At 39.3% G+C, this 25958-nt stretch overlaps 1 protein-coding gene across 6 annotated transcripts in view; it reads right to left on the minus strand.

Annotated features, from left to right (window-relative positions):
* The window catches only part of LOC143880411 (E3 SUMO-protein ligase SIZ1-like), a 63960-nt gene that overhangs the window by 19047 nt on the left and 18955 nt on the right, over window positions 1-25958 (minus strand). For all 6 annotated transcript variants that reach the window (XM_077383396.1, XM_077383397.1, XM_077383399.1 and 3 more), the window contains 4 exons: window positions 21849-21982; window positions 18495-18563; window positions 4918-5005; window positions 3736-3811 (listed from right to left, as the gene is read on the minus strand). In XM_077383396.1, the coding sequence (XP_077239511.1) occupies window positions 3736-3811; window positions 4918-5005; window positions 18495-18563; window positions 21849-21982 (367 nt within the window). The remainder of the gene's footprint in view (window positions 1-3735; window positions 3812-4917; window positions 5006-18494; window positions 18564-21848; window positions 21983-25958) is intronic.

Below are 25958 nucleotides of genomic sequence, written 5' to 3' on the forward strand. Positions count from 1 at the left end.
AGAAGACCCGGAAATTTAATTGGTGAATGTGATCCATTAAATTCAAGAACTAAGGAAAGAGATTCAACCGCAAGATATTAAGATTCATGCAACACACCAAGGATTTATTCATGTTGATTCTTACTCTATAGAATGGAGATTTGAATAATGTAGTGGTAGAAGGAGGCCCGCTCCATGTGACAAGAGGTGGTTTAGTGGCTATCATACCTTCTCTTAGAGATTTGCCTCTTTCTTCGATGAGATCTAAGACAGGGTGGGGGATACATCGATTTCTTTCCATCATGTTAAGAGGTCAGCTAATGGTGTGGCTGACAATTTAGCTAGATATGGTGTCTCTAGGGAGAGAGTGGAGCTATTTGACTTCGTTCCACCTTGACCCTTACAGTGAGGCTTGTTCTTGTCTTTCCTTTTCTATCTAATTATTTGTATATACCTCCTCGATCTTTTTTTTTCATTTCATGCAATTGCCTACCATTAAAAAATAAAAATTAAGTACCAAGTTCCGACTTCCAAGTTTTTCAACTCGACTTGACTCGTAAGAGTCTTAGTTTTTCGACTCAACTCGTAGCGACTCGTAAGAGTCACCAAATGACTCATAATAGTCTTCAACAAAGGCTAGTCGCCTTTTTCTATTTTACCATTCAAAAAAAAAAAAAGCAGAAGCTAGTTGTCCAGGTGACTCGACTAGAAAGCCCAACGACTCAACTCAACTCGAGAGTTGACTCATACGACCCGTAAAAGTTTGACAACTATGAAAATACGACTGACAATGCTGAAATTTCCAACAAAATTTTGTAACAAATGTTACTTTTATGCACTCTGATTTCGGAGGGGACCCAAACCGATATAAGGCAACCGAACTATGAAACCATGTTTCTTTCACTCATTACAGAGATTCAAAAATCGAACAGAAACTGAACTATGCCATACTGAAATCTTCTCTGAAATCTGAATTAATAGGGTACACAAAGCACAACACAGTCCAAACAAGGATGCCATTATCCACAAGAAATTCGCAATCTGCACAAAGAAGCGTCAGTCTACACGAAAGCAGCACAGCCTTCAATGAAGACATAACAAGCTACCTGATGGACGCACAGTCCAAAAAAGCTACATCATTCCACAAAAGGTACCACAGCCAACATCAAAGCATAGAAATCCACACTATGTTGTAACAATTGTCATGAAAGCAAAGCAGACAAAAAGGGACAGCATCCCACACAAAGGCACAGGAACCAACACAAAGACACAACAGTCCACCAAAAAAGGCACAAAAGTCCACATGCAAGTACAACAGTTCTCATGAGAGCACGCAGTCCACACGAAGTCAGAACAATCCACAAAAGGAGGTAACAACGGTCCACACGAAGGCACGGCTGCCCCCACACAGTCAGTCTCCACGAATAATATTTTTTGTACATCTTTCTCCTTGATTTATCACTGAAAGAGTAATAGACTGTGCACACACGCGCAGACACACATCATGATATTATCATGAGCCAAGGTTTTAAATTTCGGTTTCATTTCGGTTGAAATTTTGGTGAAAGTCCTGTAAAATCACGGTAATAAAGGGAAACGTATACAAATGATTGAAGGAAATTTGTCCAATATTATTAAGTGCTCTTCCAAAGTAGCAAATCATTCTCTAAGAATCTTACGAGTCCTCTAACAGCTGAAGGAAATTTGTCTAATATTATTAGTTGAATGAGACATGACTCCATTCCTCAGCAGATCAGCAGACATTATTGAAGAAATGTCACGCACATGTGAAGATATGCAGGTTCATTTAATCGAATACGTTTGAGAGCAGACAAGTTAGCTAAGAGGTGGTGCCAAGGGTAACCATAGTTGTTAAAATCGTACAATTCAAATCGAATCAAGGGTTAAACGATTCAAATTGGAAGGGATAATCATTTCCCGTAAAAAATTGCACGGTTTTTTTTTAAAAGAAAATTACTATTCTATTTTTTTACTTATTTTTCCGTGGTGGGCCCTTTACGATTAGAAATAAATCGTATATAAACCCTGCGCCCCAGAAAACCCTAATTCTATTCTTCTCCTCCTTTGTTCTTCTTTTTCTCCTCTTATTTCCTTTTTCTTCTCCTCATCCTTCCTACTTACCGATACCAACCGCAGGTTTTTTTCCCTGTTGCAGGGTTTTTTTCTCTCTTTCAACAATGATTTAGATCATATTTGTTATGTATTATGAGAGCTGGTTGGACTCACAATGTGTTCTCAAAATCCAAAACGAACAGGTACATTTGATGGTTTGTTAATCCAAAACGAACAGAGCCTTAATATGGAAATCCTTCACATGATTTAGCCCCTGTTTGTTTCATGTTTCAATTATTTAGGTTATGTTTGTTTTGAATTTTGAGAACTAATTGTGATTTCATAGGTAAATCATTTCAATATGCTTTGTTTACTGCTGACACTTCTTTGTACGATGATTAATTGTAAGAAGATGATTATAGAATCGAGTATGTGCTTTGTTTACTGTTTCGATAAATTATACAATGATTTATTGTATGATGAATATAGTTTGTGCTTTGGTTACTAAACAAAGAATTTTATATTTAAATTAATGATTTGAATGAAAAATATACAATTACTCAATATATATTTAAATTAATGATTCTGAATGAAAAATGTATAATTACTCATTTTACACTTGTTTTTTACCTTTTTATATTTTTTAATATTTCTTCTATTTTTTATATAAATCTGAAAACAATCTTACGATTTACGATTCGAACCCTGTTGCGATTTAAGATTTGATTCCGATTTTCAGAACCTTGGAGCTAACCATTGGTTTTCAGTTGCTTTTAACCTGATGCAGTCTACACACAGCAGAGTGTCGTATTTCTGTTCGCTTTCTCTTTGAAGTTCTCTTTTTTTTCATGGTATGTTACATTGGATTTCTTTTGAATCGGTGAAGTACCCGTGTCGGATACGTGTCGGATTCCAATACTTTAGCATCCACTTCAACACTTTAAGATCTGTTTCATCTCTTCTTCTTTTTCTAAATACTACAACAATTTTCCAACTATCACATGTTTTGTGCTTTATCTATCCCAATAGAAAGTTGTTTATACATTCATGAAACATTATATTTACTCAGCCTACCAAAATTCCCAATATACAACCGTATTATCATGTAAAAGAAATAAAATTAGCCAAATCCACAAATCCTTTTTTCTAGGAAATCAGAATCCAATGATCGATACCAGACACCAGTGTCGGATTCCAACACTCATATGCGTAGCCATGCAACATAGCTCGTATATGTAGCCATGTAACATCGACAATAACATATTGATCTTTTGAGCAGTATAAGTAACATGTTGATTTCATTCTAATACCAATAAATACAGGACCAGAGTTGTTCCCATTGATTGTGAAACAAAAACCATACAAAAATACTATTACACAGCAACCAACACAAATTAATGATAGTGACACAGAGACATACATAAACAAGTGCAAAAACGAGTTGGAAAAAGAATAATGAAAATACAAACTACATCATCCAACAGTTTCATTTCTTTTAGTGTTTATGCGGAAGTTACAGAGTGATGAAAATATTGGTGTTGCAAGCACTACCATCTGAAAGAAACCACACCATGCTTTGAAGCCTAAGAAACTTAAAAAGTGTGAATGTCTATCCTGGGAATCCAACACCCAAATGATAGGAAAAATTCATATAATTGCACAAAGGATAGAAGCCTTCCGTACCATTAACCTGCAGTTCTGCATATTGTGGCCATTGCATCCTAAACATAACTGTATCATTCAGAAGAATACACCAAGCCTGAAAGACAATATGCCATTATAGAAGGATTGGACGAGTTAAACTCAAAAGATCAAATATATGGGTGGAAAAGATCACAGCCAAATTGAATAGATGCACTTTTGAGAATTGTTTCATCCAAAACCATCATAACCAATGCTGATTTAGGGAGTCGCACACAAAATTATGAAGGGTTCATTTGAATTAAGCAAAGAAATTTTGTGGAAATTTTTCCATGGGAAAAACCATGTTAAATTTCGGTTTCGGCATAAATCTCGGTCTTGGCTGAAACTGAAATTTTGGCTGAAATCCAGTAATGAAAAACATATTATTTACCAAATTTCAGCCAAACTTTCAGAATAATTCTATATATTTTACCAAAAAATTCTATATATTTTACCAAAAAAAAATCAATTTCTTGAAATTTTGGCCTAAATGTCCGAAATTTGGTAAAACTCGAAATTTCGGGTTTCACCAAATTTCGGTTTCGGTCTCAACCAAAATCGGCCGAAATATAAAACCATGGAAAAAACCCAGGTCTAGCAGGGCTGAATTTACCTAGGAAACAGGGAAATTTCTTATTTTAGAAAGGAAATCCATTGAAAATGAGTTAGCCAAATGCTGGAAAGCTCATTTTCAACGGAAAACTTTCCCTGCATCCAGACAGCCCCTCAATTTGCCAAACAATGTGATCACAGAAAAGCCTAAATACACAAAACCAAAAGTAGAAATTCTTCTGATAATTCAGAAGCCAGAAAAGGTAGACGAGCCAAGTTCCAAGAGAAAACTTCTAGAAGTGATACAAAGCTTCAAGAAGGCATTCATTTGATATTCGACAAAAAGAAAGGCAGAAAATTAACAGTTGCGAATCAAATAACCTGTTTCTCATGAATCATACCAAAGGAGAACCCTATCTCAAATTATTAATCCTTTCAAGAGTTTGCCTACACGATTTCATGTAACAATATCCATTCCCTATTTTCTGAGAAACATAATAGAGAACACACAGCTTCCATAAACTAAAAATCTTATCCGTCCGCAATCTGTATCTAGCCCTTCAGCATCTGACCATAAAAATTCATTTAGAGTAAAGCAACCACGAAAACATAAACCGGATGGAAACCAACCTGAAGATCATATTCTGTTTTCTGTGATAAGTCTCGGTCTTCCCTTGTCAGTTGAAATGTCTTGTCCACATTCTGGACAGGGTTTGTTCTGAAAAATGTCCCAAGCAAAGCACATCAGAAAACAGCAGTGAAAAGAAACAGAAGATAAGGAGAGCATTTAAACATCAACATCCAATAACTACATAGAGATCACATAAAAGATTGTTCTATAACAACATATTGCTCTACATACAGCATATCCTTCCCAAGATAATATTTTCAAAATATTGAGGGTAGGACATACTAGATGATAGAATTTTTCCCGGAGCTGGAACGGATTGAACAAACTATGCCAGATAATGGTGGGGCACCGGCGGCGAGAGATATGGAGAAAAGGACACTATGAATTTCACAATTTATTGGCTGATGAGGAGACCGATAAGTTGTATCTTCCCTCGATCCGGAGGGGGCTGGTAGCTTGAGGGCTGGGAAGGGAACAACAACTGATAGCAGGAATTATCCAATGCTAGGCAAATATGACTTCTAGTTGAGCTTGGATGCCATCTAGCCACGGGAGGGCTGATCTATTACTATTCTATCTGTTCAGGCTTTGAATTCATCGAGCTAATCTTACAGCTGGGCTAGCTAGTCCCTCTCTCCAATAATTCTTCTAGCTGGCTCCTTCTCCCGTCATCCCTAGAGCTGGTCTATCCATCCATCTTCTCTTGTTTATGATGATCGGTTCCTCTATTGGAGGGGAGCCATACCAATTGCAGAAGGGGAGGGAAGTTCTAATGCCACCCATAGAAGGAGTGCTGTTGAACCCGGGAATGCAACCTTTATTTCATGCCTTGGATCGACATGAACAACTTCTACTGGGGTGGGCAAACCACTTCTATTTGCCATTCTCCGATGCTTGCTCCTCTCTTATCCCGGGAGGAACCAACAACAAGGAAGGTGGGGTAATATGAATCTATATTGGTCGGTCGATAGCTTTCAAACGCATATATTCGAAGTATTAACAATTGGAAATAGATTTCAATCCACCCCGGGACCATCCGCATTTCCACCATTACGATCTCCCCTTCTTTATTTTAAGGAAGGAGGTGTATCGGAAATAAGATCGAGAATGGAATAGCATTCGATAGCCTTCCCAGAACCGGTGGGCGGCAAGCGGGGACACGACAAGAGAATGAAAAACAGGAGGGTCTTTCTTGTCCGAGGTCCCTGCTTGATGACCCAGCCGATGGATGGTCGGATCGCCCGGTCGGGCTCGGCAGATATTGAGCAACCTCTAGCCCGAGAAAGATGTTTCCACGACCTGCCACGGATTTAGGTTCAGTCGTATTTCATGAATGCCCCAACCGGGGAGCTTTAGCTACTCGCCCTAATGACTAAAGGCAAGGTTATACAATATCCCTCCAGGTATGGGGGAGGGAGAGGCCAATCGATCGTCCTAAACCGATCTCTCTAATTCATGACCGGATGAACCGGACACGAGGGAAGGGAGGTCGCCTACTACTGGATCAGAGGAAGGAAGACTATATCGCTCGACAGGATCGAGAGGTGGACTCTCGCTCTCACGCATGCAGAAAGGGGTAAGGAAGGGTAAAAGCGTCGATCAGGAGTGATGTTGCTACTAGTGCTCTTGCTATATATACACAGATTTAGAAGTGGATATAAGAAGTTCGGTTTCAGAACCAGTAGCGATATAGCTCGCCGTCCCTTCCACTCCCCCGCATTCCCTTGATTGATCGGATAGTTTCCCTCTGTTCCCAGTGCTTCATCCATCCGGTGTTGCCATCAAAATCGGAATGGGCTCCCATCCGTTGAATCACGGACCTTCTCGGATCCGGGAGATAGAGGAATAGAAAGTCATTGGCCATTGCCTTAATAAAAAGCTATGATTTCACCGGCGTCACTTAGATCGTTTGAAGGATCGGCTCCCACTACCTATCCAATTCCTACGGTTCGACCCCAAGATCCGAGAGGGCTAACGGCCGTTCCGCCGCTCTTACCAGTGCTTCGGCTCAAATCTCGAGATATAGGAGGATGGATTGAATCACACCCTTCAGGTTCGCCTTCATCAGGTTTGGAGCGTTTTCAAGATGATTCTTTTCCTCTAACTATTCTTATTCCAGTGGCCTGATATCGGGCATCTGCTGATGAATGGTTATACAATGGTGGTCCTTATGAACTAATTGTTCTACACGTCTTACTTGGTGTAGCTTGTTACATGGGTCGTGAGTGGTAACTTAGTTTCCGTCTGGGTATGCGCCCTTGGATTGCTGTTGCATATTCATCCAGTTGCAGCTACTACTGTTGTTTTCTTGATCTACCCTATTGGTCAAGGAAGCTTCTCTGATGGTATGCCTCTAGGAATATCTGGTACTTTCAATTTCATGATTGTATTCCATGCTGGGCACAACATCCTTATGCATCCATTTCACATGTTAGGCGTAGCCGGTGTATTCGGCGGCTCCCTATTCAGTGCTATGCATGGTTCCTTTGTAACCTCTAGTTTGATCAGGGAAACCACTGAAAATGAATCAGCAAATGAAGGTTACAGATTCGGTCAAGAGGAAGAAACAACTCATATCGTCGTTGCTCATGGTTATTTTGGCCGATTGATCTTCCAATATGCTAGTTTCAACAATTCTCGTTCTTTACACTTCTTCCTAGCTGCTTGACCTATAGTAGGTATCTGGTTCACTGCTTTAGGTATTAGCACCATGGCTTTCATCCTAAATGGTTTCAATTTCAACCAATCTATAGTTAATAGTCAAGGTCGTGTTATTAACACTTGGGCTAATATCATCAATCGTGCTAACCTTGGTATGGAAGTTATGCATGAACATAATGCTCGCAACTTCCCTCTAGACCTAGCTGCTGTCGAAGCTCCATCTACAAATGGATAATACTTTGGTGTTAGTGTATACGAGGCGTTGAAGGAGCAATACCCAAGAAATTGGGTATTGCTCCGTTCCATGTTCCATTCAGTAGTGTTTTACTCACATAAGTTTTTTTTTTTTTCTCAACTCGGTTCTTTGAGCTGCAGTCGATCTTACATCTTGAAACTAAAAATCTGAAAATCCATTCTCAACTAGAACCCATAAATCATGAGACATGGATAGCGTCTTCATTTTAATGCTCCAAAACCCCAAAATTTCTCCTTTGAAAACAGGAACCATTTTTTGAGAAAGACTTACAACACCCGTACCGGCACTGGCACTGGCTTGACCTTCCTCGCAAGAACAACCACTTTGATGTCAACCTCGTTGGGCCTGAGAGAGATAATGCTGGAACACTCTTGATAAGGGGAAGATAGAGAGTGATTCCTATTCACTAGAGATGGTGAAGTGCATATAAGTGGGCAACTAAAAAGCAGTAGATACAGTAAAATCTCTAAGGGGCAATTATGTCACTTTGTGAGCTCCCCATGGGTTTACGATCACGTCTAGAATAAGTATGATGCGGGTGCCTACGATCCTCGTCATTACTCCCCTACTGAAAAGAATCTTCTCTGGAGAATGAAGGTGGTACTGCTCCAACAGGTCAGGGTCAAGGAAGCGAAGCTCCTCCTTTGTAAGCCAAGTAGCGTCTGAATCGGGCCATCGACGCCATTTGACAAGATAACGCTGGAATCTGTCATGGTGTGAAGCGACAATCACATCGTCTCAATCTGGCCGGCATGAGGCGGTGGGATAGGTGGACGTGGAACAACAGGCACCGGAGCTAAAACAGAAGAGCTAGCAGTCTAACTTGTAGTATGACCTGTAGAAACATCGGTCGACAAAGTAGGGAGCTCAAAGGTACTAAACAAGGAATAAGGTCGTCCACATTGAAGATGGGATTAATATCTAGGGGTGGACATGGTTCGAGTACAACCCGAGGAACCAAACCGGTCAATTTGGTTCGGTTCCGGGTCAGATGTTTGGGAACCGATTATATATGGTTCGGTTCTGGGTTTGGGTTCTTGGAACCGAGAACGAGCGTGATGCGCTCCCTAACGGATAAAATACCCCCTAACGGTTCCGTGAGAATGGTTTACTTATGCTTGAGGATAAATTCACCACCCCCCCCCCCCTCTTTAATGTATTTCTTTGCCTTTTTAGAAAGTAGAAGACCACACGAAAATTTTCTCTATTAAGAAGATTAGGAAAAATATAAGATTAGGCAAAATATCTCTATTTGATCAAAGGTTGGATAAACCTAGAACCGAACCGAACCGATCAAGTTCGGTTCTGGTTCCAATTTATGGGAACCGATTATATATAGTTCGGTTCTGGGTATACCCAGAACCGAACCGAACCATGTCCACCCCTACTAATATCCATAGCAGTAGGTAAGTCAATTAAATAAGCATTAGGGTCGTAGTTACGAATGATACGAAAAAGTCAACTCTATCCAAACATATCGTTGAGCGTCACGAGTATTTCAGTCTATCCCATAATGTACTTTTCGTCCTTGCACATACATACATACATATATATGGACATTTTGGTCTTTTTATGAGTCAAATTCACCGTGGGTGTTTTGGTCACAAATTATTGCATGATGTTATTTGCAAAATTCACTCAAATGTGACGACTCTATTTGCAAATTGTTAAACTAGAAGACTCGGTACTTGTAAATAAAGCAAAGTAGAAGACTTCTTTTGCAAAACCCCTTAAAGAATTTAGGCCAAACAGTTTAAGTTGTAGTTTCTAAAATTCAAATAAAAATTGTCTCTCTTCAAACCAAGAATTAATGGCACCTATTGTGGCAACTAATTAAAACATTTGTGGAATGTCAAAAAATTCTGGATGAGTTTTAAACAGCTAATGAGATGATTGACTTGGTCAAGAAATCAAACTCAAAAGGCCTAGCGTCAAAATAATGGACTAACGCTTATGATCGTCTCAAGTGGCCTACGCTTATGATGTCTCCTTAGAAGATGGCCTTGAACTTAATATGGAGAAAGTGGAAGGATTGGCATATATCAATAGTGGACTAATGCAAACCTTAGGGTTCATAGGTTATTCCGGAGAACCTTTTGGAGCTTAATAGGTTAATCTTTACATAAAAAAGCATAGCAAGTCCTAATTTCAGATTAAGAGTTCAAAACGTTAATCAATCCGCCTTTGAGGTTTTACTTCGGAGTCCGCCTTCAAATAATTTTCATCAATGATCTTAAATATGTCCAAAGGTGAAACTTTCCACAGCAAGTCACACCATAAGATAGCAATAAAGACAAATATGGGCAGCAATAAATGTAAGGTCTAGATACAATCTGAAAATAAAGAAAGGACGAAAACAAGGACCCAATGAAACCACCAAAACTACAGAAAATAGGCTCAAAAGAAAAGGTGTATGCAAAGATAACAGTCCTAAGAGTACCCAGTGACTCAAAATAGGGTCTGCTATGGCTCAAATGGTGGTAGGAAGGATCCCACCGAGAAAAGTCAGCACATAGACCTTGAATCTCGTATGCCGGAAGTCCAAGAGGGTGGTGGAGAAGCCGGGAAGGTCCGGAAACAGTCCAAGATAACCGCAACCCACAATGGATGGAATCGAAGTGGAGAAAATGCCCTCGTGTGCAACCCAAACAACGAAATCAACGAGAAAATATGTGTAAGGCAGCAAGGAAAGAGATCGAGATCAAGAAGAGGGATTTAGATCAAGAAGAGAGATTCAGATCAAGAAAAGAGATCAAGATCAAGAAAAGAAAAGAAGATCAAGATCCACAAAAGATCAAGATCAAGAAAAGAGGGAAAGAAGATCATGTAGAAGAAAAAGATGCGGGGAAAGAGGAACGGTTTATAAACCCAACCGGAATGGGTGAGAAGAAGAAACGGAAGAAAAACATATGTAGGATGTAAGAAGGGAGAAGATGGGAGAAGTAATGATAGAAGATGAGAAATGAGAAGGGGAAAGAGAAGAAAGAAGAAGATAGGAGAAGCAAGAAAAGATAAGAAAGAAGTAAAGAAAGAGAAAGAAAGGAGTGTGAAGGGAAGAGAAGGGAGAAAGGTTGGAGGAAGGAGGAAGGAGGAAGGAGGAAGGAGGAAGAAAGCCTAATCTTGGGTTGCTATTCACGTTTTTCACCAATAATGGTTCAATTAGGGCTGTAAAAGGGTGTTTATATGTGATATTTGCCGGAGTGGGCCCTATGAATCTTATGGATTGCTCCAGGAGATCTCCTGTTTCTAATATGTGAATGATATGATAATTCTCGTGTTTGCTTCAGAGGAGATTACTGACCAACAGCTTAATAGAAGCAAAGGTTCAACATCTTGGTGTTAATACTAATAAGAACAAATACACGCTACAATTGGAGAAAGGCAAAGAGGGCAGCTATAGGCATTCTACCATATACATACGCGCATGCGGAGTCAGGCAAGACTGTTGGAGGATTTGTTGCTCATGGATGATGGACAGGAAGATGGGTAACCTCAAAATTTTGGAAAGAGAAAGAGCAGAAAACAAAGTAATCAGTTAATACGATTGTCTATCACTCTTGCTCCATACTGTGAGGACAAACATAGGGCAGGCAAGTGAACGACCCCTCAAGAAATTCCAAGGCATGGGTAGCTATGTTAAAGAGGAAAAACTTGAAGGTGATTCCAATGGCTACAAAGACGAGGAGCTTCATGATGAAGAAGATGATCATCTTACTTATGAAGAACAAGGAAAACCTCTTGGGGTCATGAAATCGAAGTTTATGACAAGGACTACAGTGGATGATGATTGGTTAAGAAAAACATCTTCAAACATGTTGCACTGTGAAGCGTAAGGTATGTAACCTAATCATTGATAGTGAAACTTGTGAAGACATCATGTCAAAGGAGATAGTAAGAAAGCTAAATTGAAGAGGAAGGCGCAGCCTTGACCCTACAAGATCATGTTGCTAAAGAAAGGAGGCGGCGTAAACGTAAATAAGAAATGTTTGGTTTCCAAACAAAAGAAGGGCCCATGCTTTCATTCTACTCCAAAAGGAAGTATTTACCTAACAAAGTGAACATCCACCTGCAGGGGATAACTAGCTCACATGCAAATAGGATGCAAATATGTTCCTGAAAGCTTGAACGAAGAAAAGAATAGTTGACATATGAAAAATATATTATTACCAGAATCTTAAAAATTGGACTGGACCTTATCAATTATGTTACGTTCTGGCCGGAATGGACTGGAATTCCGGTTCCGGCGCGGAATCCATAATGAAAACCCCATATTTTTCGTTTCGGCAGAAATTCCGGTCCATTCTGGTCATTCCGGCCGAAATTCCATCTACGACCGGAATTACGGACGAAATGGGTGAAACACCCTGTTTCGTCCATAATTTGTTCAAAATGGAAAACATTCAAAAAATTTACAGAAATGGCATTATGACCGTTGGGAGGTCTTTTCTACCGTTCTACCCTATTTTTTTATTGTTTTATAGCCGTTGGAAGGGTATTTGACGTCTTTTTGCATCCAAATCTCTATATATACCCCTCTAACCATTTTTTCACCACCAACAACTCATTCACCTTCTCTTACAAACTTCACTTCTACACTTTCCTACTTATTATTCTCTACTCTAAGCTTCAAATACACACTTCAAGCTTCTTCAATCTCTCCACAAGGGCTTATCTCCTCCAACTAAGGCTTCAAGTCCAAAGGTTTATCTCCTCCATTTCCAAAGGTGAAAGGCTTCAACTTTAAAGGCTTCTACTTTCTCTGACTCCTCCAAAGGCTACAACTTAATGAGATAAGTTGCACAAGCTTTCTTTAAATGCATTTCCTTAAGTAATTCTCTTTTTCTTTTATTAAAATACAATATGAGTACGGGACCTTCCGGAGGAGCCTCCTCCATTGGGTCCGCAACACCCTAGATCGGATGACCCGGCATAGGCATATGGCTTAGTGATTCTAGGTCAACGAAACAATGTTAAATGCATTTTTTGTGATAAACTCATAAAGGGTGGAGGTATAACCCGATTTAAAGAACATCTAGCGGGTGTTCGTGGTGAAGTTTTGGCATGTTTAAAAGTCAATGCCGATGTAAGATGGAAAATGGAGCAATTGTTAGAAGCAAACAGAAAAGAAAAGGCTAGGAAGAACATTGCTAGAGCAGAGGTAGGTGGTTTTTATGCTACACCAGATGAAGAGGAAGAGGAAGAGGGAGAGGAGGGAGAGGGAGAGAACATTGACAGTGGGAGACCACCTGTGTCTAGGCGTAAGGGGAAGGAACCTGTTGTACAACCAAGTGGGACAAAGAGGAAAAACAAGGGTATTGTTGAGGGTTTCAGAGATTATTTTGCACCACGAACAACCCCTGGATCCCACCCAAGCATTAAAAGTGCTTTGACAACAAAAGAAACAGTAGATCGGTCAAACATGGCAGTTGGCAGCTTTGCTATGATGCCAACCTGCCTTTCAATATTTCCAATTCACCACACGATCGAAGGGGGAGCATATTGAAGAAAACTGCAGATGAAGTAAACAACTATTTGGTGGACATTAAAAATACATGGAAATTCAGTGATTGTAGCATTATGGGCGATGGATGGACAGACACCAAACAACGAGCCTTGATTAACTTTTTGATGTACTGTCCTAAGTGAGTAGTTTTTCTAAAATCCATTAATGCATCTGGCCTAGTGAAGAATGACGATGCATTTATTCCAATTTTTTTATGAGATTGTTTTAGAAGTAGGTCCGGAAAATATAGTCCAGTTTATAACCGATCGTGAACCAAGTTATAAAGCTGTTGGAAAAAAATTAAAAATCAAATATGGCACCTCCTTCTGGACTCCGTGTGCAGCCCATTGTTTAGATCTGATCTTAGAACACCTGGACAAACCGGATGTGTTTCCTCTCATAGAAAGCACAATTGACAAGGCTCGAAAGGTTACAAGGTTTATACAGGTGCCCGAAAAAACCCAAATGATCGAGAGTTTATATGGTGTAAGCCCTTATAGTCCCGTACTTTTCATAAAGTATTGTACGGACCACATCATATGATGATCTAAACCGTCCATGTTATGGAACACAACATAAATAGGTTGTGCCCCAAAAATTATATCCATAGGATGATCCTAGCCCTCCAATCTATAGAGGTTTCCATAAATAATAATATTCAATTCCTCCATATATCATAGGGCTAGGATCATCCTATGATAATGATTTTTTGGGCACAACCTATTTACATTATGGCCCATCACATGGACGGTTTGGATCATCTTATAGTGTGGTAATAAAAAAATTGTGTGACCCGCGTGTCCACCCAGCCCATATGGGTGGGGTCTAGGTTCACAAAATAGTTCCGGGTCATTTGTGACCCGGCCAGTACCACCCGGACCCGTATGGGTTGGGTGACACCCGGCCCAACCCACCCGTTTGCTAGGTCTACTCACTACAGCTTCTGACGAATATAAAGATTGGTAAAATTCAACAATTTCTTTTGTAATTACCTCCTTGTCATCTACTATCGATCAGTTGATCAACAATCGATCTATCCAGTTGCCCCTTCTTCTAACACTAACAATTCCATAGAAGTAAGCTGTATTTTTATCCCCTTCTTTAAGCCATCTCGCCCTGAATTTTTTACGCATAATATTTCCTCTTGCAGCAAGATTCTCTTATGTTCCTCTTTTTACCCGCCTTCTTTAAGCCATCAACACTGCCAATACCCCCCCTCCTCTGCAATCACTAATTCTTTTATTCTAGAAATCAACCATGACTTCCTTTCCGATCCTTCCCTTCCCTTGTCCCGCCGCTACTCCTTGATTTTCATTTTAACATGCTGCAGTTTTGCCCCTATCACTACATCTGCTGGCGCAGAAATCCTTAACTCACCCCACCAAGCTCCTAACAATTCATCCATCTTTGGCTCCTCTAACCAGGCTTAATCGAAACTGAACGCAGAAGGACAACAAGACTCAAGTCTAGGATCCAACGGAAGGGGGCAATGATCTGACACTGAATGAGAAAGTGTCTTCTGACAGATATCCGAGAACTGCTCGAGCCAACCAGCATTAATGAGAAACCCATCAATACGGCTGCAAGAAGAATTTCTAGCCCAAGTAAATTGCTCTCCAGAAAGAGGCAAATCAATCAACTCCCTGATTTGCAATAAAATCTGCAAAGGCTACCATGTTATGAGTCATTCTATTACACCCAACCCTTTCCTCCATAAACCTGATTTCATTAAAGTCTCCCCCAATGCACCAAGGATAATTCCATCTACCACAAAAAATCTCCAACTCCTCCCACAGCATGTACCTTTCATCTCTCATTACAGGACCATACACTCCTGAAAAGGACCATACAGATCTGTCTTCAATCTTCCTCGGAACAACAGACACAAAATCTCCCCATCCAAGAATTTACAAGCTCACAAAAAGCAGAATCCCAAGTAACTAGAATACCCCCTGACGCACCAACAGCAATCAAAGCCACAAAATCTCAACTGCCTGGAATACCAATATTTTTAGGTCTTTAAACAAAACCCTGTTTATTTCCGACAATTTTTTCTCTTGAATACATACATTATTTGGTAAATGAGATCGAAGCATGAATTTTACTTGCGCCTTCTTTTCCAAAGACCCCAAGCCCATTAATAATCCAGGAAAGAATCTTCATCAATTGTATTCAGGTCCAGAAGGCAGTCTAAAGGGCTTTTTCTAAACGGGCTGAGGAACGATATTATAATCTGCAGAAGGAATCCTATGTATCTTATATTGAATCTTCCAAAAAGATGATTCCTGAATTGGCTAGCCTGAAGTCTGGAATCAACTATGATGGATTGAGACTAACAAAGCAATATACCTAAAGGGAAGAAGCCGGTGGTAGGAGTTGCACCAGAGGAAAAGGGTTACGAGTAATAATCCCAGAACCTCACAAGCAGATAACACAAGATTGACCATCAGTTTGATCAAATCATCTTCCGCACCCTTCATATCTATTTGATAAGCTTCCTCCTTGAAGCTCGGTACTAAAGACAGGTTTTGCTCCATCCTGTCTCCATCATTTTCAGGGCATAATGGGTCATTACCGCCTCCAATCTCAACATCCGAGCAATGCATCGAAATATCAAGCGGGGAAGGATAAAAAACAGAACAAGGAACTCTAGAATCTGGTAATATGAGTTCCAGATCCTGAATTAACAACAATACTGCGACATGAGTTTAATGGAGGAATGATTCCGTCACTCCTAGAACTCCGGTTAACGCTGAAAGACCCTGAGTCCAGAGTAAGCAATGCTTCCCAATCTGCAATCAATTTGTCTTCGGAATCTCCCGCAACTTTGAACCATCAACTTAATAGAACCATGTCAGCCGCATCATCAGAGATCTGAGGTTTCAAGAGAGACTGGCCATTCAAAAACCCCTCCACTTCCATTAGTGACTTCAGTGGTCAGAATCAAAGAGATGAGATCACCCAGAGAAGCATCCACCTCGCAGCAAGGATGAGGAATATGGCTTTCCTTCCCCGGACCTTGAAACCCTTCCCATGGATGAGTTGATAAGTCACACGAGCCAAGTGAAAGAGGATCGAACGATCCAAAAACCAAACAAGAGTTTACGGGCAAGACATTTACATCGCAATGGTTTGGGTTTCTGACGCAAGCCCAAAAGATGAAATGGGCCAGGATCTATCATTTGTGGACACGGACATGAGTTTCGCATGTCGACACGGACACGAAGTATCGCGTGTCGACACAGACATGGAGTGTCAGACACAACAAACTCCCAAAATTTAGAAACGGGGACACGGCTAAAATAGAAAGTACATATAATCATGATTTGTGGACACAGATTCGTGTATGAGTTTCGACACGGATACATGGAAACCCTTAAAAATCTAGAAAGAATGGCACACACACACACACACGTACATACATATATAATTTACTGACACTTGTAGCAGTACACTTCAAGTGTCTAAAGGAGTGTCGACACGTGGACACGAGTGTCATGTCGGACACGACACGTGTGTCAGCAATAAATTCAAAATGTCAGCCAAATCATAGGCCTGGATACACTGCTTGGGCCCACATCGCTTCGGGTTTTCTCCACCACAGGGCCCGCATCGCGACAGCAGTTTCCCATGCTATAATAGCTATCTTGAGACTTTCCAGGATCTGAATAGTAACCGCGGCCAGCTGTCTCAAACTTTACGGGCTCCAAAGCATCTTTGTATGGAATATTCTCCAAAGCAGCAAATAAGGAATTACATGCCTTAATTACCTCCCCTATGACACACGATAGCATTCCGATTTCGAAATGCTATCATGCGCTTCACCTTCAACCTCGCCGTTCTCACCGACTGACTCCTCCCTGACTCTCCAATTGCTCACAGATACCACCAGGACGAGGAACTTTGAGATTTTGCGTTTTTTTCCCTTTAATCCAGAATACCATCTTCTCGATTCTGACCGGAAAAGATACACTTGTCCGGAGATTCTCCATACGCTGAAATGTTTAACTTCCCTGATTTGTATCCCAAATCAGAGAAGCAAGAAGAGTCCATCTCTACGATTTTCCCCACTTGAGAACCAATGATTTTGAAATTGTCCTCCGACCATGCATGAGGAGGGAGGCCTTCAAATTCCCACCATTCGGATTTGCAGCTCTCTCCAGTTTTATCCTCCCATCACAATAAAGATTCAAAAGGAGATCACACTTTATTACGCCAACATTATAATAGCCAATCTATATCTGAGTATTGAGGTACTATAATGATGACCTCAAAAGAGTATTGGGAAGATTTTCAATCCCGGAGACAAACCAGAGACTCGGAACAGCCAAGTCGCTAGAATATCTGGAGTACCCGACCATCTGTTAGCAAGCAAACCCCAGATACCAAAAGAAATGGCATGAGGGAGAGCCTTCAATTCAATCACTCCACGCACATCAGAACCATTCACATCCATCTCCAGATCTGAATCTGTAAGGGATTAGGCTGACGTTTTGACGAGGGTACTGGAACTCAGAAGAGCACTATCTACAGAACTCAAAAGAGTGCGATCTACTCGGAATGTTCAAATCTCGAAAGGACCATATTTTTCCACATCTAGCACAGATCGATCTCCATTTAAAGTTCAGAAATCTGCATCTAGAACAGCACCGATGACCCAATCTCTTTCATATTCTTTCCGACGCCGCTCTTTCAATCCTAATCATTCTTCTACTCTTCACCTCTTCCCATGGCCGTTCCTTCTCTGATCTTCCATTTTGAGGCGATGGATCATTAGCATAATCATCGATTGACTCCCCATCCCCTACCAGGCTATCATCATCTTCCACCGGTCTTACTTTCACTATTGTAAATCTTTTTTTTCAATAGATTAAAAACTATATTTCAATACTTTAATGAAAAATGAATTATCTAGGATGCTTCAAAGTTGATATAATACAACATACTCAAGTGGAAAATAGAAATTAGATTTTAACGCCAAGAACGTGAAAATTTGACATAATGCTATGAAATGTAAGCATTTCTAAAGGTATTTTTAACAGTAACAGAAATTTGACATTATGCTAGTGGAGTAAGTTCTAATACTAGTGGAGCTATGAACACCAGTACAAATTGGAGCAAGTTTACTTTCATGAGTGAACAAGTAACGGACTCACCCATCTGTTGTAAGATTCGCTACAGTCAACTTCACAGGATGTAATGGATGTGCCACTGTGACCCAAAAACTGTATATGACAAAAGATATTCTCACATCAATGAAATAATCACTCATCTAAATAGAAAGGCATGGAAAAATAGCAAAATAAATTCAATTACAGCATCTGGCCATAGATCAATCTACTGAAGAAAGAACAAAGTAACATCCACAAGAATCGTACAGACCAAAAACTGACTAAACCACACCAATAATGTCCATTGACTTTGAACCAAAATGATTTCATGCAATCAAGGGAAGCGGCCAAGATCAATGGCTTTGAAATTTTTCTTTAAGAAATACGGACAAAATCGGTGAAACCGGATATGTTGACCGTAGTCACAAATATTTCTTATCTTTTCAAAAAATATCAACTTTTTTGCGAGGGTTGTGATGGTAGTTACAAATATCTCTGAACCATCCAAATTTTTTCTAACATTTTATATTTTATACATTTTCAAATAATGTGTCTTTCCAGCCTTTATCCAGATAGAAATCCGAACATAAGAAATTAAAATTTCTCAAGATACACCCTTCCCAAAATATTCCCAAGACAAATATTTATAACTATGCTGTTAACTGTTAACAACCTGTGGAATGCTAAGCAACATTTCATTTTCTCGTCTTCTTTTCCTTTTGCTACCAAATAAAGAATATAATGAATAAATAAGAGAAGATTAAAATTAAAATAATAATAAATCAAAAAAAGTGAACCATGTCAAAGCATTTAATACAAAACATGTTAGACATGCAAATGGACATAACCAAGCATTTGTTCTCCAAAAAATCACCAAGGTTACTTATCAAATTTTGATGTTAAAAAGTGAAAGAATAAGATAAAGGCTTCCACTAGACTGTGCTCTGCGATGGTGGTAAGAATAATAGGAAAATTACAGAAATATACAGTATTACATAGTGTTAAAAAGACAAGTGCAATAGAGAAGGAAAAGGCATCGGGCATCACAAAGGAGCATAAACATGAGAACACAGCAAGCATTTAGATATAACAGTCAATACCTATTACTGCTTTCATTACGACAACAATTGTGATCAATGGAAGACAAAAAAAAGCGATAGGGATCAAATTCAGCAAGAGGAGGCTGGAGATGTCCGATTGAAAAACATGAATCAAGTGGGGGCCCCCACTAGGTTTTGAAGAAGCTTAGACATGGGTTGAGCATTGTTCAGGCAATACAAGTCCATGAATTGTTTGACTTTAGAACAGCCCAAAACTTGTTTGGTAGTTAATACTGAGTCCATTCAACCTGGACCTACATTAGACTAGTTTTTTTTTTTATGCAATAGTTTTTATTTATTTAATTGAGAAGTTATTAGTTTCGTAAGCCAGGCAGGTAGCTTAGGATAGGTGTTATTTGTTTAACTCAATTAGGACTCTTGCTAGATGAAGTTGTAGGTTGTCTGGGCTGTTATTAGATTAAGTTTAAGTATTTCAGTTTGAATAGGAACCTAGGTTGCAACGTTGTGGAAAAGGCTATTTATGCAAGGCTTTAGGACCATCAAAATGTGATGAATGAATGAAATAAAGTGATTTTCTCCAGATATCAGAATTTATGAGCGTGAAAGCTTTCTTCCTCAGGGTGTGACGCACTCAGGGATTGAGGCCTTGAATGTAGGTGTGAAGCCTATGACATTCACTAAAGTGAATCTGGGTTCTTTATCCTTGAGAATCTTAATTAAGGTATTTTTCCTTCCTTCCATTTTCCTTCTTTTTTTCATGTGACTGAATCTCTCTCTGATCCCATAAATCTCTACTCTTCTTCGACCTATTTTCTCCATCCATTCGACCCTTCTATTCAATTAGTTCTCTTCATCTAGGATTATTAGAATCCCATTTCAAATCCCATGAACATTTCTTAAGTTCAGAACAGCCATCCGACATGTTAATATCTCCATGACATTCATTTTATCAAACCCAGTGCCTAGATCCTTTATTTCTTAGCCTGAACTGTTACATCCTTTCTTCATTCAAGAGCCCATAGTGACCTTAGTACAACCTTTAAATCCATATTGTTTTATTCCATGAAGTATGTTAGTCTGAATCTATTTCTTCATCTATTTGATTGCATAGATCCAGTTTTAATCTAAACAATTATAAGGAGACCTGAACCTTCTTTTGTAGCCCGCTAACCTTTCTTGTCCTGCATCAAAAAGAACTTAAATGCAGTAAATGACTAAATAAAAAATCATTGCTCATCCAGTGACCTAAAACATCTAGGACTAAGACAGCATTTCAAAAAAATAACTAAATGGTCATATTAATGTGATGAGAGTAATCAACATACTATATCGGTGGGTTCACTTGCATGCACTATAAAAACTCCAATGTATACACAAACATTTAGTTGACTGTTTGTGGCCCATAATATGGTAACAAAAATTGGCATCAAAACAGATGGCTAAGATGCACCAGAAGCAATGTGCCAACGGTGGCATATGTTAGCATAAAGTGCGTTATTCTGAACAATTCTCCCGTATCTAAAGCGAAAAATGCCATCTACAATATAACTCTCAGGATGGAACTAATTACTCTTAGTCGCTGGTGGTTTCCTTGGTATAAGTTGCCAAGGCAGGGTTTCCTACGCATAAAATTCTCAATGCAGCTCCCAGTCAATGACACATGAAAACTATGTTCCACCCATAGTTATGTATTTACATCATTCAATACTTATCAGAAAGACACCCTTGGATCACCCAACGCCCTTATGATATTCCACTGGTGAATATAAGGCACGACAAGGAGTAGGAATCACTTGAACCAGTCAAGGCACCAAACCAGAAAAGAAATTCCACACGACTTCACCGAGATTTCCCAATTTATAGTAGAAATTATAAAGATCAGCTGGAGATATAACGCAGTTCTGTTGATAAATATCCATATAAATTTTTCAATACTGAAGAGCACTCCCTTGAATCAGATTCAAGCAAACAGATAAAACCTGCACAGCTTCTACAATCTATTCAAAATTACTTGTGATGAATTGAGCATAGTAATTGGTCCCAAAATAAATGATTTCAACCAGCCAGACTAATTTCTCAAAAAGGAAATTAGAATAAATTCTGTAACAGTTACAAGCACAGAAATACAAGGAAATTATCCGCTAGCAGTGAAAAAGACAATATGCAATGTCAAGAGTCGATATAATAAAAATGTGATAAACTTCTAATGTTTTTAAAGGTAATAAGAGCATGGATCTAAAAAATGAAGCATGAAGAAAAATAGGACCAGCTTCCAGCATATTACAATACTAAAATAATGAAGGGTTCTAATATGATGTGAAGAAGCGATGAAACATACGGGTCTGCCCGGTTGATACGACAAATTTCACAAAAAAATTGAGGGGGGACGTCTGGTGGGACACCTTCCATGGGTTTCTCAGGAATAACAACGCAACCAAGATGTTGCCAAACATGACATCGCGGATCCTCGCACTGCAACCAGGAATGTTATCAATAATAAATATTAGAAGTAGAGATGCAGACGCTAAAAAGCAACCAAGCTTTTTATGACTAAATTATACGTCAACCTTCATAATTCATAAATAAAACCCGGACCTGAAAACCAACCAAACCATTTTTATTTTATTTTATTTTTTTAAATGGAAAAACTAACCGGACCATGATAGAACAGAAGTATGCATATCCTATGTCAAGATACGTAATAATGCAAAAACTAACCGGCCAAATACCAATAGGATAGAATATTAGAATTCATAACCATACGATGTAGAATTCAAACCCAAACAAATAAAAAAAAAAAAAAAATTACTTGAACAGAAGAACCATATGATGGAGAGATCAAAGTATCCGAGCTTCATGAAATGTGCCCTCCAAAAATGGAATAGAATTCATTTCAAAAAGTTAGTTGACAGGAAGGACGATGCTAGAATTGAGATCAGCCAAATTGATAGGAAAGAGGAATTTCGTCCTCTTTCCGAAATTGATTTAAAATATAGAGGCTCTGCAATCTAAGAATCCCTGATTGGTGGCTGGGGACCGTAATTCGGGATACTTACATCGTACAACTACAACTAGAGATAGAAGAAAGCTCATTAGTAAGCTGAAGGTGTCATTTTTTTCTAATGATAGTAAGCTGAAGGTGTCTGGTCAAGCGTTTCAAGCCAAAGCTGGTTTGGAGGAGAAGATTGTTAATTACTTCTCAAAAATATTTAGATCTGAGTGGGGTAGCAATCCCTGGATCTTTGCACTTTTCCCGCAAATCCTCAAAGAAGAAAGTTCCATCCTCGAGTCTTGGTCTTATTCAAAGGAGGTGCATAAAGCTATCTACAGTTTAAAAAAAGATAAGGACAGGGTCCTGACGGGTTTTCCGTTTGAATTTTCCAAAAATCTTGGGAGATCATTGAACCCAATGTTTCAAAACTCGGTGACTCGGCTCGGAACTCGGCTGAGTCGACGCGGAAATGGAATGGCCGCGTTTTGGAGTCAAAAACTCCGCGAGTTCGCGTCGAGTCTGGCCGAGTTTGGTCGAATCTGACCGAGTTTGGCTGAGTCTGGCTGAGTCTTGCGATTTCGAACACGAATCAAAGCTTTTTTGTTAGATTTGAGGAATGGCAGAGAATCTCGCCGGTCCATGACATTAGACTCGTAGACCATCCCATCTCCTTATCTTTAGCAATCAAAAAAGAGGAAAAAGATAAGATTTTGGGCAGAAATCGTACTTGAAAATTTTACTTGAAAATATGCTTAAATATGGGCTTGATTCAACTCATTTCCCCACCCATCTCTCTTCTTCATCACTAGTTAATTGTAAGAAATCTACTCCGCGAGTTTCCGCCACTCGTTTTCGCGAATCCGTCACTGGCTATCTCATTTGGTTTCTTCGTTTAAGGTATGAAGCAAGAACCCTAAATGGGTCTATTTTTTTAATTTCATCATTTATTTTTTTAAAAATTACGACTCATCTGACTTTGGCCGCGTCAACCGCATTCTTGATCGCGTCCGCATCGAGTCGACAAGGATTTTCTTAGGCCGCGTTTCATGTCAAAACCGTGTTTTTAAACACTGATTGAACCTGATCTTATGAACGTGATGGATGAGTTCGACTTCTACTAAAACACTACTTCCGCATTCAATGTTTCTTTTATTTTTCTCGTTCATACAGTTTGAAATGTCGAGGGCCTAAAAGACCAGCTTTTAAAAATGTGGTTTCGACGCGGAACGCGGCCTAAGAAAATCCTTGTCGACTCGACTCGACTCGACGCAGACCCAGTCATGAATGCGGTTGACACAGTTGGCACGGCCAAGTCAGATGAGTCGTAATATTTTATAAAAATAAATGAAAAATTCAAAAAAATAGACCATTAAAGAAGAAGAGACAACCGGGTTAGTACAAATATCAAAAAGGGGTTGTGCTATTAGCATTTCCCCTATGTCTTTATTATTTAACCAGCTGTCAAGTGGTATTGTTGTTTCTAAGAAGCTCTCAATCAAACAGCTGTTTGACACAGACAACAGTCTTAGAGCTCTCGAAAGGGGCTGTATTTATCAAAATGAAGGACCTTAAATAATGAAAAGGCTGCAAGCATTTATGCTCACAGTTCTGGGAAAGTGGGCTGAGAATAGCTAATCTGGAAATGATATATTAGCCCCTTTTCCTTACCTGGCTACCCACTTGTAGTGTAAATGGGCAGCCATAAATACACATCACGGGAGTGGCCAAGGGAAGAAAATGGGGCGTATATATCACTTCCCCATATTTATTAACTTGCTACCCAATTTCGCTGCTGGCTTTTGGACGTGAGAACAGCCACCTATGAATTAAATGAAGAAGACAAAATCTGCCAAAATATGCAAAACCCAGCCGTGAAATGGCTTTCCGCAAAATTGGATAGCAAAACCTTTCTCATTTTCTTTAGTTTTTTGGAAAAAAAATCAAAACAGCATTGAACAAGACAAAAATGCATTTCACTTTTTTAATCAGCAACCCATCCTCTCCCATCCCATTTAGGGTTCTTGCTTCATACCTTAAACGAAGAAACCAAATGAGATAACCAGTGACGGATTCGCGAAAACAAGTGACGTAAACTCGGGAAGGAGATTTCTTACAATTAAATAGTGATGAAGAAGAGAGATGGATGAGGAAATGAGTTGAGTCAAGCCCATATTTAAGCATATTTTCAAGTACGATTTCTGCGTAAAATCTTATCTTTTTTTCTCTTTTTTGATTGCTAAAGATAAGGAGATGGGATGGTCCACGAGTCTAATGTCGCGGACTGGCGAGATTTTCTGTCATTCCTCAAATCTAAGTAAAAAGCTTTGATTCGTGTTTGAAATCGAAAGACTCGGCCAAACTCAGCCAAACTCGGTCAGATTCGACCAAACTCGGCCAAACTCGACGAGTCCTTCGACGCGGACTCGTCGAGTTATTGACTCCAAAATGAGGCCATTCCATTTCCGCGTCGACTCGGCCGAGTTCCGAGCCGAGTCACCGAGTTTTGAAACACTGTAAAAGACTTTAGGTCTACCAGCCTAATTGGAAGTGTTTACAAAATTATCTCCAAAGTTCTCTCTCTTAAAATGAAGTGGGTTATGCCACTTCTGATGGAGGACATCAAAGCAGTTTTATTTCCACTAAAAGGAATTGTTCTAGTGGTACTGGGATTTAAGGAAAATGGATTTTGGCCTTAAATGGAGAAAGTGGATGAAGTGGTGTTCTTTTCGCCCATTTCTCCATATGGAGGGCAAGTTGGCCATTTCAAGAGCTCAAGAAGCTGCAGGCGAGGGAACCCTCTTATTTTTTTGGTTTCGGTTGCCACAGAAACGGAAACTTTTCGGTTTTGGTTGGAAATTTCAGTGGAAATCCTGTAAAATCAAATAAATGTACAAAAACATATCCAAGGCGTAGAATTTTGGTTTCATCAAAAAACGATTGAATTTTAAGATGAACTTCAGGAAATGCTATAGCAAGTACAAATACATAGTTAGAGACTATCACATAAGCAAGACAACCATCCACGATAGTTTAACAATGTCGAACACAAAGTGACATGTATTGTCGTGCATGTTTTATTATTCATTACATACGACATTTTGCATGTAATCATGTGCATATTTATACATAATACATACACTACATTTTCGATATAATTATGTAACTCATATTGATAAAGTATAACACTAATACACTAAGGATTTTTGTTTGCATTTCGGTCAGGATGGAAACGAAAACATTTTGGTCATTTAGTGACGATTTCGATGGAAATTTAAAACCATGGTAGCAATTTAATATTCCTAAATCCAATATCACCTTTGATGTCGGGATTGCACACTTAGTTCCAACTAATAAGATGGATTTTCCTAAACAAAGGGTTGTTTTTCCAAAGAAATGTTTTTGGACACCCAATTTTCGAGGCAGAGGTGGTGTATACAAAACAAAGAAAGCTAATAA

Source organism: Tasmannia lanceolata, unplaced genomic scaffold (genome assembly GCF_043159265.1).
Source record: "Tasmannia lanceolata isolate RefF3 unplaced genomic scaffold, GAP_Taslan_0.1 ptg000006l, whole genome shotgun sequence".
Classification (NCBI taxonomy): Eukaryota; Viridiplantae; Streptophyta; class Magnoliopsida; order Canellales; family Winteraceae; genus Tasmannia; species Tasmannia lanceolata.